At 40.1% G+C, this 13,109-nt stretch overlaps 1 protein-coding gene across 1 annotated transcript; it reads right to left on the reverse strand.

Annotated features, from left to right (window-relative positions):
* Positions 1-2,513: 2,513 nt before the first annotated feature.
* LOC142210464 (uncharacterized) lies at positions 2,514-11,588 on the reverse strand. Its single transcript, XM_075279618.1, has 6 exons — positions 11,377-11,588; positions 6,464-6,656; positions 5,386-5,441; positions 4,394-4,417; positions 3,783-3,833; positions 2,514-3,443 (listed from the first exon to the last, which is right to left on the reverse strand). Exons 1-6 carry the CDS (start codon positions 11,549-11,551, stop codon positions 3,316-3,318), a joined length of 627 nt encoding a protein of 208 aa, XP_075135719.1. The 5' UTR covers positions 11,552-11,588; the 3' UTR covers positions 2,514-3,315.
* Between the last annotated feature and the right edge of the window lie 1,521 nt (positions 11,589-13,109).

Genomic DNA, 13,109 nt, shown 5'->3' on the forward strand with positions numbered 1-13,109 from the left:
TACATAATAGGCGGCAACCGCGAAGACAGTCCCTTCCTGGATATGTGAAACACAAAACGGAGACAAGACGGACAACAACAAAGAGAGTAACAATTAAGGACCGTCCTTCAATCAAGGAAAGGAGACCGCGCTCGCCCAAGAACCAACAAAATTTTATTATCACTTATTGTGCTGTGATAATAAAATTTTGTTGGTTCTTGGGCGAGCGCGGTCTCCTTTCCTTGATTGAAGGACGGTCCTTAATTGTTATTCCTTGACGTCACTTGGCGTATGACCTGCAGCTACCTAGACCTACCAATCTATTCGATGTTTATGCCATCAGGGTTGTTGTATCCTATACAACCCTGCCAGGTGAGCGGCCTAATATTCTGCTTACCTTGAGTCACTGTTCTAAATTACTACACATTGGTCGGCTCGGTGCCTTTTTTCTTTTTTTCTGCCGAACAACAAAGAGAGGTCAACTAGCCAAGGGTCAGTAACAGTCGAGCGATGCAGTGCCAAATTGGAGTCCAAAGAATAGTCAGTGAGGAAAGTCAAAGGTCAAGGATAAGAATGCAAGCAAAAATAGGGACAGTAAGGAGCAAGTATGCACAAGGCAATAGCAAGTACTGGTGCGAATGAGAGTCAAGACTAAATAAGGAGGAAGAACCTGCCCCTGGAGATGACAGAAAGGCAGGCTATCAATCACACGAATTAACCACTTCATGAACAGAGGCAAACAAGGGCAGAAGACGGGTGTGGTGCAAATACAATCACAGAACTAGAGCCGTTTTCACACAGTGCAACCAAAAACTTTAAGCCAAGAACCAAACTGCACCCACCTCCTGCGCCGCAGCACGCAAGCAGAGGGTGGCGCAGAGACCCGAACAGGCAGAGATGTTACATGCGCAAACACATTCCCCAACTTTGGTTGACGAGTGTTGCCATCTACATGTGGAGGTCGGAAACTTTTCAGACTACCCTTGTATCGATATTCCGTCACAAGATGTCTACGGTATTCATTGGCCATCCAGTCGTGTTGAATGTGGTCAATCAAAGGGTTTTGTTAGCATGTAACACTACCATACTGAATTAAGCTCAATAAGCTCAATAAGTCCTCATCCAACAATCTTCAGAGGTGGACAGGAGTGAGTGATATCATTTCCTTATGGCCACCTCATGAGTAATGGAAGGTTACACTTTAACTCTAAATTGTTCAACGTCAATGCAGACTGACAGCTTAAGATATAGTACAATAGAAAAATTACAAATGGCCTAATAATTCATGTTGCCTGTTTATTACTATACCTTTGAGCCTGATAAATACATCTCACTGGTTAACTATTTTATCCATTAAAGAAAATTAAATATTAACTAGTTAACTATGTTTGCGATCATACCTGGAATACATAAGAATCCAGTGTTCCCACTAACACCGAGACCATTACCTAGCTTAATATTTAACCAAGTATAGACATGATAGAAATCAATGGCAGGATCAAAACAATAAAGCCTATATGCGAATATTAAAATCTAAATCAATGCAATATATTGTATTACATCTTTCACTGCAGAGTAAATATGACATTGATCGCAACGATGCAGAACATGTATGCGAGCGTGTAACAAAATATTATAGTAGCATTGCTAAAATTAAATTATTTTATAAACTTAATTATATTAAAGGGGTTCAAACTATATTTAGAAATATTTAGAAAATATGAATCTATAATAAAATGGGTTAAAAATGGAAAAGAGGAAGCAGTACTCATCTCTCTAATTCCACCTGTTGCCATTCCCACTGCTCCTTTACCTTAGGCTGGCACCCAACTCTTTTACCTGGGCTGTTTTTATTTCTATATACATAGGGTGGGCCATAAATACGGATACACTCAGGGCAGGCAATTGTAGATATCCAGTGGAATTTAGGTTTCCATTGATGAATTTGTATCCAAAATGGCGGCTTTGGGCGTCACCCGGCCTCAAATGTTTCCCCCTTCCCATGTATTAATATGCCGCAAATGGTAAGGCGATATCAGCAACTACTTCCATTTTATCTGGGTGTATCCATACTGATGGCCCACCCAGAGTTTATCCATACTTATAGCCCGCCCTGTATATATTGGCTTATAAAAATAAAATTTGGCAGTGCAGTTAGATGAAGAAATCCCAACTATGGTACTGTATAGAAGGAGAGTCCTATAGTGAAATGAATATATACTGTCTACCAATAAGTATTTGGAAACCCATTCAAATGAAGATATCTGTGGTGTCACGCCTTCTGCCATTAAATATCGTGTAGGAAACAGCATTGGCATTAGTCGCATGCAAGATGCCATGAAGTGCAGAGTTGTCCGATTTCGAGAAAGGGGTAATTGTGGGGACCACAGAAATGGTCAATCCTTAAGGGACATAGCAAGCGAACTGAATTACCCAAAATCGACAGTGGCCTATGTGATTACAAAGTGGAAGGTGAACGGTGATTGTCAGAATGTGCCCCGAGTTGGCAGACCCCCGAAACTGGGAGATAGAGACCGACGAGTGCTGGCCAGAGAAACCGCACCCAACCGATGGCTCACATACACCAGGAGTGTCACCAGGCATCTGGGAGTATTGTGTCGCTCAATCCCATCCGTAAGGAAGCATCTGCTGGGGTCTACCAACTATTGGATAGGAATAAATGTTGTTTTTCTATTCTACCACTGGTGTCCAAATACTTATTGGTGGACAGTGTAGAATGTACAGGACCTTCTCTAGGTTCCTATCTAGAGTAGACATTCGACAGAACCTTTAAATCCCTTTTTGAGGAATATATTTAAGCGCTATACCTGAACCACCAAGAAACACCCAAAAACATTAAATAAATGCCCCTTTATGGATACATGCATTAGGTCTACCTTGACTCTCCAATTGTGCAAAAACAGTATCGGACTGTATCGGCAGTGGACCACTGGTATGGTCTTTATTTGTATCAGTACCACACCCCAGGGTAGTCAAAATTAATACAAACTATTAGAACCGTAACCACTAATAACAGAAAGAGCGCCATAATTTGATTAGACAATTACTCAAATACAAGAGTACAATAGGAAAACTTTCTTTTGGCTTGATACATTTTTTGTCCACAACACATTTTATATTAAATAAGTATACAAAATTTTCTTTATTCTATTAACTTCTCACATTTCTATTGCCACATACAGCATTTAATGTATAGTTAGATTTTACAGCATAGCTTATATTATTTCCCCTCAATTTTTCAAAGAAATAATTTTTTATATCATTGAAAAAAATTTTTTTTTGAAGTCCATGGAATGTCGTGTTGTGTGAAACTGGTTATTGGAGATACTTGTTGGGAATCAGGAGTAATCCAAGGATCACACTTAAAGCCAAAGATACAAGACTGGATTGTTGTGTAGAACCTGCAGACGTGGTCATTGTTACCGAATGAGTTGAAACTGTAACTAAAAATTTAAAAAAAAAAAAAAAAATTCAGCAAGTTCGCACATGTTAAAATACAAATATGAAAATAAATATTCATTTTTTTATTATTTAAGTTTCTTTAAATTCTTTGAAAGACAATTGGGAAATTCGACTAGTTTCCTGAATTCAAAAAGTCATACATTTTTATGATTTTTGCATTTGGTCTACTAGTTTACAGTAAAACCAAATCTAAACTTGCTGTTGAAGAAGCTCAACCAGAATGACTTTCTCCCAATCATGTTAAGAAAAATAGAATAAAAATATACATAAAATAAAAAAAAGTTGCTTCAAACTAATTCAAAAATTTCGATAAGACCTACCTGTACTAGACGATTGAGGATGTTCTGTTTGGTTTGAACTAGCAGTTGGTGCTGAAATGAAGAAAACAATATACTTGTCAGGTTTATTCCCTACCAGTCTGTCTTTGGAGTGTGGAAAGAATCTGGAGGAAAACTTGTCAAACCATATAAATTCCTTGCAGGTTTGTCATTTGCAGGATTCGAATCAAGGACTCCAGTTCTAACCACTGTGCCACCTACTTAGGAAAAATGAAGCCATTTTCCTGATTGGAAAACAGCCAAAAACCAACATGGTGATCCACACTTTCCTCTATGTCCATGTAGCTAGATGGTTCCCAGTCTAATTTCCAATCTCGGGCACACACTAAGCCCAATCGGAAGGGAACCCAAGTACCTGAAGGAAAGCCATCCAAAAACAGTAAAACCATACAAACTCAACCATGCAGATGGTGGTAGGGTGAACATAATTTGAGTCAAGGATCTCATTGCTGCAAGGCAATAGTCTTAACCACTAAATGACACCAATGACTTCCTGTTAGTCTGTGTTACAGGAATTTTCTTCTATTTCACACATCGCGTCTAGTATTGTAAAACAAAATAAGTTACATCTAAGAACAAGAGACATAACTAACCTGCAGTTGTTGTATTGTTGACCGCTGGAAAAAAACAAAAAAAAAATGACTTAAAAACAATTTCAGAACATACAGGAATATAGTTTCGGAGTTGGACATCATCTTTTATGTAATTTTTATTAATCGCATATAGATCCATAATGAATCGTCCTTAGTAGAGGCAACAGCTTTAGATGAAGCTTTCTACTCTGTCTAGAGGTACACTACTCGCGAGGAGCACTGCATCTCCTTGTATTAGAATCTTGCAAGTAATGCTTTTCTTCAAGGAGAAACATTACCATCCAAAAATTACATTAAAGGCCTCTGATCCAGCCAACCAATACTCTGCTATGTACTAACCAGGGGCATAAATCCTGAAACATTGGCCAGGTGGGTAACTCTCCCATTTGGAGGAGACCATGTTTTGGCTTATATCATAAGTCATGTTCCAGGGCTATTGGACATTGAATTATAAGATACCTACCTAAAGGCTGAAGTTTAAAGAAAAAAAGGGGAATAAGCTGACTCTGTAACTGGACACTAAACCAATGCTGTCTTAACCCTGGGCACAACTACACTGGGCACCAATGCAAATGTTTAGTGTATTACCCACTAGAAAAGTACCATTTAATATCCACACAGCTTGCTAGTTTAGTATGGTGATAATAATAGCATTTAATCAGGGGCGTAACTTAAGAAGCTGCAGAGGGTGCAGTGACACCAGGCCCAGGAACCTTAGGGGGGCCCATAAGCACTGGCATCAGTATTGAGATTGCAGCTCCCATCTGGCTCATAATCCAAGGAGACCCACAGATTACCATAACCACACTAAGGATGATTAAACTCCTTAGCACCCATCACCATCACTATCAAGAATTCACTGTAGGGATGAAGTAGGGGGCCCCGGACAAAAGATTTGACCAGACCCCACAAGACTTTAGTTACGTCACTGCATTTAATATATAGTTTTAATAACCCACAATACCAGTTTTTACACTATATGAGGAACTCACCTTGGCTTAAAGTTTCATGTACACGGAAAGTATCTGTGCCATTGTGAAGATAAGCACTAAAAAAGTAAAACCAAAAATAAGTGTATCAGCTTCATTACAAGTACACTAGAGTATTATATTCTACATGGCTTTGCTTTTCTGATTTGGAAAAAGAGAGCTCTAACCATAAAAATACATTGCAAATTAATCAGCCCGGTATGTTGTACAGTACAAATACATGACTGTAAATAGTGGACATTCACTTTAGGCCTTCATCAAAAGAACTAGATATTGTACAAAGTTTTCTAAACATAACCTATCCTCAATGCAAAGAGAATAGTCTGGGGATGGAAAGATCTTACTATGTGTGGTCAAAATTTTATACCAGTGGACCCTAAACTCCATAGACAGATCCACCCGTAAAGGACTCCAATTTCTTACGAATAAAATTTGATACAATGTCAAGTCAAGCTAGCACAGCCCTTGACAGGCTCCAACAACATAACCACAACCCATATCTACCCATAGACACACATAGGATAGAGAAAAAATATCTCATCTATAGAGATTACATGTATTCAAGGGACTGTGTCTATTGATTTCAATAGAGTGGCAGATGGAAGAAACAATCTTGGTTTCTCATTCCTAACTGCTCTTAAAGCGGGTTCGTTTCTGTTTTTCACGTCTCCAAGCAGACCCAAAGAACGGAAAGCCGAACGCTAGTATAAACCTAACATCAGGGGAGATCAAAAGGATTGTGCATTGAAAGTGAAGATGGCTGATCCAACAGATGGTTGGTCAAAAGCCCCATGCAAATTAGATCGGCAACTTTTTAAAATCTATATGTGGACCTTAAAGCTGTTCACATTAATGAAAGGTATTTTGTCTGACAACAGCTTACCCTACGTTATCACAAAATCCAAGTATTAAAGTTATGGGGTAAATTGGTGGAAATTCATGAACCGTTGCTGCCCTGCTTTTAACTGAAGAAGATTGTTTATAACTGGTGAAATATAGGGATAGGAGACTCTTACCACTAAACCCCCATCCCCCATATATAATAGATTTCAGAACGATCAATAGTGAATTCGCCACTTACTAAATTGTAACACTTGTCACATTTTCAGGTGAAAGCCATGTTGTTTGGAAGTGTGTGCTGTTTACGAAAGGATTAGTGAACAGGCCACTTCCATTACAGGTACTAGAAGCTTGAGTCCAGGTTCCTTCTGGGATATCCTGGGAAACTGCTTGGAAGAGGACTTCTGTGAAACTGCTATGTCCATCCAAAGTAACTATAAAAGAAACAGTAAAAGTGAAAGTTATAAACGTTGTAAAATGTCAGATTGTGTTAAAAGTCTAAAATAACTTCAAATCAGCTTTAAACACAGTAATAAACTGATCAGGAACGAGGCAAAACTAATATGATATTGCAGCTTAAGGTGTCAATAAACTGTCTATAGTGTTGTGAGAGCCTTCCACCTTATTATCTGTGAGATTCCAATTCTTAAATATCTTTCTAAGATATTCAGGAAGGAGAAATTCCAGTTGAATAAGACAACATACAAAAGGTCTTATAATTCAAAACTAAGTTTCACCCAAGGCAATGATGCCTTTAGGGCATAGATTCCAATGAGAATTGCCATACCATATGATGAATGCATATGTTACCCTTACTAGACAAAGACTTGGTTATGAAGGATAAGGGAAGACTACACAAAAGCACATCATGGCATTTTTTGGACTCCCCAATGAACATGCAAGTTCGGTTAAGATTGCATGCATTTTCAATGGTGCCATTTCTCAGAGATGTAGCAGAGCTGAGTGTTTGCTGAACCCTGCTGCACTCTCAGCTATGCTTCATCTCCGGTATAGCAGTGCTGAGCGCATGGCCAGCACTGCTACATCTCGGCATAGGAATGCATATCGCAAGCTGACAGGGATCCTGACCAGATAGAGCCCCAAAGAGATGTATGAGTGACATTTCCCCCTAAATAAAGGTAATCCCTAGCTAACCTGCCTGTACATCTATCCCTGTCTCACAGTCACATAGTTCACAGTCTCATATGACCCGGATATTAAATCCACCATTCGTATAAATTGGAGGTCATCTGAATTAGCCAGCCAATTACTTTTTCCGATTTTTTTTTCTATACCTCCGTTGTCGTAGTTCCGAAGGATTCTGGTGACTTTAACCTATCTATCTGCAGAGCTAGGTTGATACGAAGGATTCTGGAGACCCTAACCTATATGTGGGGCTGGGTTTATATGAAGGATTCTGGTGACTCTAACCTATCTATCTGCAGGGCTAGGTTGATATGAAGGATTCTCGTGGCAGACTACTTGATTTTACAGTCACCACTTTATTTCTGTAAAATGGCCACCAGCTTCTCAGACTACTCTATGTACGTTGTGCTTACTGTTTTGATAGTTGGACAGCCCCCGTCCCCTGCTCTCAGCCGGATTATCTAAGACAGACTGACTTTACCAAAAAAGGAGCTTGAAATTAGAGGATCCATCCAGAAAAATAAAAAAAGGAGACAAAGTGTAGTCTGAATATGGATTATCTATTTATTGGGAACTATTTTTGTGGCATCGAGGGTCGCTTTAACAATTTTTTGGTATTGTACAGCACTTTCATTTTGGAAGTGGGTCTTGATTCTGTTATTGTAACAATGTTGTTAGGTCAATTATATAGAAGTGATCTTAGGCTGTGCTTACATTAAGGCATCTGTGTACTGTATAATAGTAGATAGTATGGGAGGGGTGCTACCATATAGATGAGATAAGCACGTCTCTTCTAGGAATACACAGTATCATCGGAAGTTCAGTAGTAATATTAAGATATTATCCTGTATGGGTGTGACTACCACCTCTACATTCCCCAAAACTGACCTAAAATGTACCGCTATAATATCCATCCTGGTTACTTTACTAGGTGCACAGGCTCTATATCATTGGCTTGTATAAACTAGAAACAATCTAAAAATATATGAATTGGTGGTATATTAGTATGGAGTTACAATCACAGTCTTAGTCAATCGCTTTATATAGAACAGCCCATAAAGCCTGAAGATTTTATGGTAAAATAAACACCGCCATATAAACAGGAGAAGCATAAAGCTATAAAATGTAATTCTAAGTTACATGAAGCGATAATATATAGCTTGTGTGTCATGTTTTACAGAGTGCGACTGGCAGACATGGCCTCTTCATTTCAGTTAGGGTGAATTCACACTGAGTAAACGCTAGCTTATTCTGAACGTAAAACACGTTCAGAATAAGCGGCGTCTAAAGCAGCTCCATTCATTTCTATGGGAGCGGGGATACGAGCGCTCCCCATAGAAATGAATGGGCTGCTTCTTTCACTCCGTGCAGTCCCATTGAAGTGAATGGGGAGTGCCGGCGTATACGGCAAGCTCTGCTCATGCCGGAGCGTACACGCCGGCACTCCCCATTCACTTCAATGGGACTGTACGGAGTGAAAGAAGCAGCCCATTCATTTCTATGGGGAGCGCTCGTATCCCCGCTCCCATAGAAATGAATGGAGCTGCTTTAGACGCCGCTTATTCTGAACGTGTTTTACGTTCAGAATAAGCTAGCGTTTACTCAGTGTGAATGCACCCTTAGGCTGTAATACCAGACACAGTCTGTAGACAAGAGGGGTGCTGGAGTGGATTTATCAATACATGCACTTGGCATGACAATTTTGGTATAACCCTCTAGGCCAGGGGTAGGCAACCTTTGGCACTCCAGCTGTTGTACAACTACAACTCCCAGCATACATTGCTCTGCTGTTCTTGGAGCTGCCATGGAAGGGAATGGATCATGATGGGAGTTGTAGTTTCACAGCAGCTGGAGTGCCGGGTGTTGCTGACCCCTGGACTAGACATAAAATGCTTTTCTTCTATATGCTAAATGCTACTAAAAATGTTTTGCAATAGTTCTCTATTAGCTTTGGCAATTTTTACAAAGGTGACACATGTTGTTGAGTCATAAATGTCTGTAAAGCACTGCAGAATATGAAGGCGCTATATAAGTAAGCATCATAAAATAACATAACACATGGTGATTTTTTTCCTCCCTCTCACTATAGAACTGATATGAGTCCTCTAGGACCCAGCAGTTTCCAGTCTAGGACCAATCTCTGGACTATGTACACAACGGCTATATTATGGCTGCACAACCAAACCAATATCCCCCTAAAATTCTATACCATGGACCTGATGTTGCACCTGTACTACTAACACTACAATGTGCTTGCACTATATCCACCTTCAAGCAACAACTCCATCTACTGGACCATATAATGGCTGACCATCGATCAATATGTTTGCTTAAGAATAATTACTGCAATATAACTATACAACCCCCCCCCCCCAGCTCTGTGCTAGGTATTACAGCAATAGTTCTAGGGCAGGGTTTTATAGATTGTATACACGGGACACACAACGAAGTCTGGGATTCTGGTTAGCAGATCCTTGTTCACTCCTACTGAGGGCTCCTTGAATCCCTTTACTTATTGCTTATTGAAACATCAAGAATTTTTATCAGCACATCTTTACATATAAAGCTGACTATATATATTCAATTGGACCAGTTGTCCCCAAATCTACACCACATATTTCTATTAGGAAAAAGATGGCGGAGGTGTCATGGCAGTGACTTTCTCTCTTTTCTCCTTGCTCTTCAGCATGTGTATGGAGAAGGAAGATGCCATACACGGAGGCTCACCTGGCAGCTCACTCATATACTAGCCAACTATTGGTCACACAAGCCTACAGCTTTCCCCCCGACCCCTATATACATGTGCATCTTGTATTCTGAATGTTGAGAGAAGAATAAGCCACTTCCAGTCTCCTTCAGTAGCTGCTTATGTTTTCCCAATGGCTTTTTGTTGGCTTTTGTTATCTTGTGTGATAAGATATGCAGCAGCCGTTTAACCAGTTCGGATTAACTTTGCTACATCTGTAGTTACAGAAATCATGGACACGTCATCATTGAGAACTTATTCTGTCCTTGACCTAAATTCTACTGTGGGTGTCCATTTTTTTGTGGGACTCCCTTGCATTAAATGGTGCTGAATAAAGATGAGGCTATAACATCGTGTAACATCCAAACATGTGGCAAAAGCATAAATTTGGTCAATTACTGCTTGCAGGCTTGTTAGACACAGACAGTACATCTAGGGAACATCACAGCTTATACCCTGAATGTAGACCTGGCCCAACTCAACAATGGTATTTAGGTCTTCATAACGAGTCGAAACACCAGTGTTTCTGTAGGTATAACTTTTTGCAGATTGTATATCCCACAAAATCTCTATGGTGACACATTTGAAAACCTACAAAATTCATTTTGTGAAAACTATTAATAAAAAAATAAAAATGGAACAAAAAGATATGTTAATGATGTAGACTAAGTCCTAAAAACCAGACAAGATGTAGCGCTGAAGTTTAGACAGGTGGGGCCGCTACAAAGTAAGAACGCACATTAATGTTTGGTGTGACCACCGTTTGTCTTCCATCAGTTCTTCTAGGTTTTGAAGGAACTTGGCGCTAGGTTGAAATTTTTGAAGGAACTAAGTTGTTCCAGACATCTTGGATAACTAAGCAGAGTATTGTTGATACTGTAATATACATCTTATAAACAAAATCCTCTACGAGTTTAATGTTCCGCCACCTTACGCTCTGTTCACACCTGCATTGGGATCTCCGTTCTTCGAGTCTGCTCGGGAACCCAAAAAATGGAAATCCAATTTGCTTATAATGGACCCCATAGACTATAATGGGGTATAAAAAATGTGGAGAGAAAAGTCCTGCTTACACAACTGATGCCACATTCAGCTCTGCTACATCTATAAGCACAAGCTATCGTCACACGACCTCTATGGTCATGTATTAGTCTGTGCCCATATAACACACTTAATTTTGCCATTGTGAAACATCACAAACATCCCCTGTAAGCTGAACATTGGACAACATGCATCAAGCTCTATATAAATGTGAAACTTACCAGTGTACAATGCTTTGCTAGAAAGTGTAGCAGGGCTGACAGTAAAGTTAAAATTGGAGAGGCTGGCATTGTGGAAGGTGCTCAGTATGTTCTCACACATGGTGGTGTTTCCATAAGCATTAGAAACCACCAGACCAAGGAAAAGAAGGGAAGCAGCAAATCCACTCGTTGCCATTTGTGATGATGAGATTATCCCCGTGTAATGCGAGCACTTCAGCACTGGGAAAGCACTGACTTGGAAACACTGGACCTTTTATCCAGCTGTTCCCATGTAAATTAAGGGCAGGACTTTCCCTCGTCTTTGTTATTTGCTCTGCAGGTTTATGAGAATGGTCATTCATTAACTCAACAAAAGCATCACTGAAATAAGCCGTCACGTGGTGTGTGACCTGGAGAATATTTATTACATCTCTTATTTTTTATTCAATATCTAGAATTCAGGAAAGATCATATTTGGTAATTTGGTAAAGCTGGTGAGCAGTGATCTCCAAGTTGTGACTTTACATAGTTAAATCCCTGGGCTGAAGAGATCCAAACAGATCGAAACAGCTGTCCTCGGCTGAGAGACTGACTTGGTGGAATCCCACACCATAGCAGCAAAGGCCTCTGGGAAGGTCAGGCATGATGTTAAAGGGAGCTCCTCCTAGTGGGCTGCGTGACACTGGCGAGGCACTGTCTCCCTATATTAACATCAGGAGACAGATTTGCATATTCTTCCCATGCCCCCACTAGAGGAACTCATCATGCCTAAGTATTAAAGAGGACCTCCCGCCACCTCCACCAACTCCTACTCTTTGCATTCTTCAGCAGGTTCTGCTCCACTGATTCTGACACAATTCTAGCCCCCACCATTCCAGAGCAATCCTTGTTCTTAGTATCAGCACAGTCATCCCTTCTGCTGTTAGTTCAGCGGTTCCTAGCAGAGAGCATAGCTGTGATGAAAGTAACAGAAAGGATTGGTCAGGCTAAGTAAAAAATTGGAGGATGATACAGTTTTTAAAAAGTTCTCTTTAAGTTTACGTAACTGGTATAGATCCACTCGGTGACAACAGGTGTTGTTTAGGATTGAATTTAGGAGCAGAATCTGTTGTGTTCCCTGGTATTCACACGTTCCTCTTTTGGGACTTAATAGAAAATAATCCCCATGTTCACAGGGTAGGTGATAATATCTGCTCCTTGGAAGTCCCACTTTTTGGTTTTCCACCCCTCACAAAAAAAGGGATTCTATGTCCCTCATTTGAATGGAGAGACAGTGGCACATAAGACTGAAGGAAGTAAGGAGGTACAACACAACTATCAACTGCCATTCAAGCGTAGAACCAGGATTTTCACCAACACTCACAATGGCACTCTTGTTGGGGACCCCTTTAAGTCACCTTATGGCAACTAACCATGTATTCTAGTATTCTCTGCCAAATGAGTCAAACCAATAATAGTTTTAGTCTGATGTGCAAAGACTTCTGTCTCCCATTGAATTCATTTGGAGTCAGGATCCTGTCCTAAAACAGCAGCAGGTGGTCACACATGGAATAGTCCCATGAATAAGGCTAGTCAGTGTGCCAAACCATAAGCTACGAACTGTGGCAGAGACCCTTGGATTTTTACCTTTGGCTCCATGACAAAAATACACATTGCTTTTCCTGACACATAGTATTGCTGTATGAACATATCCTAATAGACATGGATATTTGAGTGTACAACAGACTGTACTTGCCAAAAGCCATAAGAGCTAC

This window comes from Leptodactylus fuscus, chromosome 6 (assembly GCF_031893055.1).
Source record: "Leptodactylus fuscus isolate aLepFus1 chromosome 6, aLepFus1.hap2, whole genome shotgun sequence".
Taxonomy (NCBI): Eukaryota; Metazoa; Chordata; class Amphibia; order Anura; family Leptodactylidae; genus Leptodactylus; species Leptodactylus fuscus.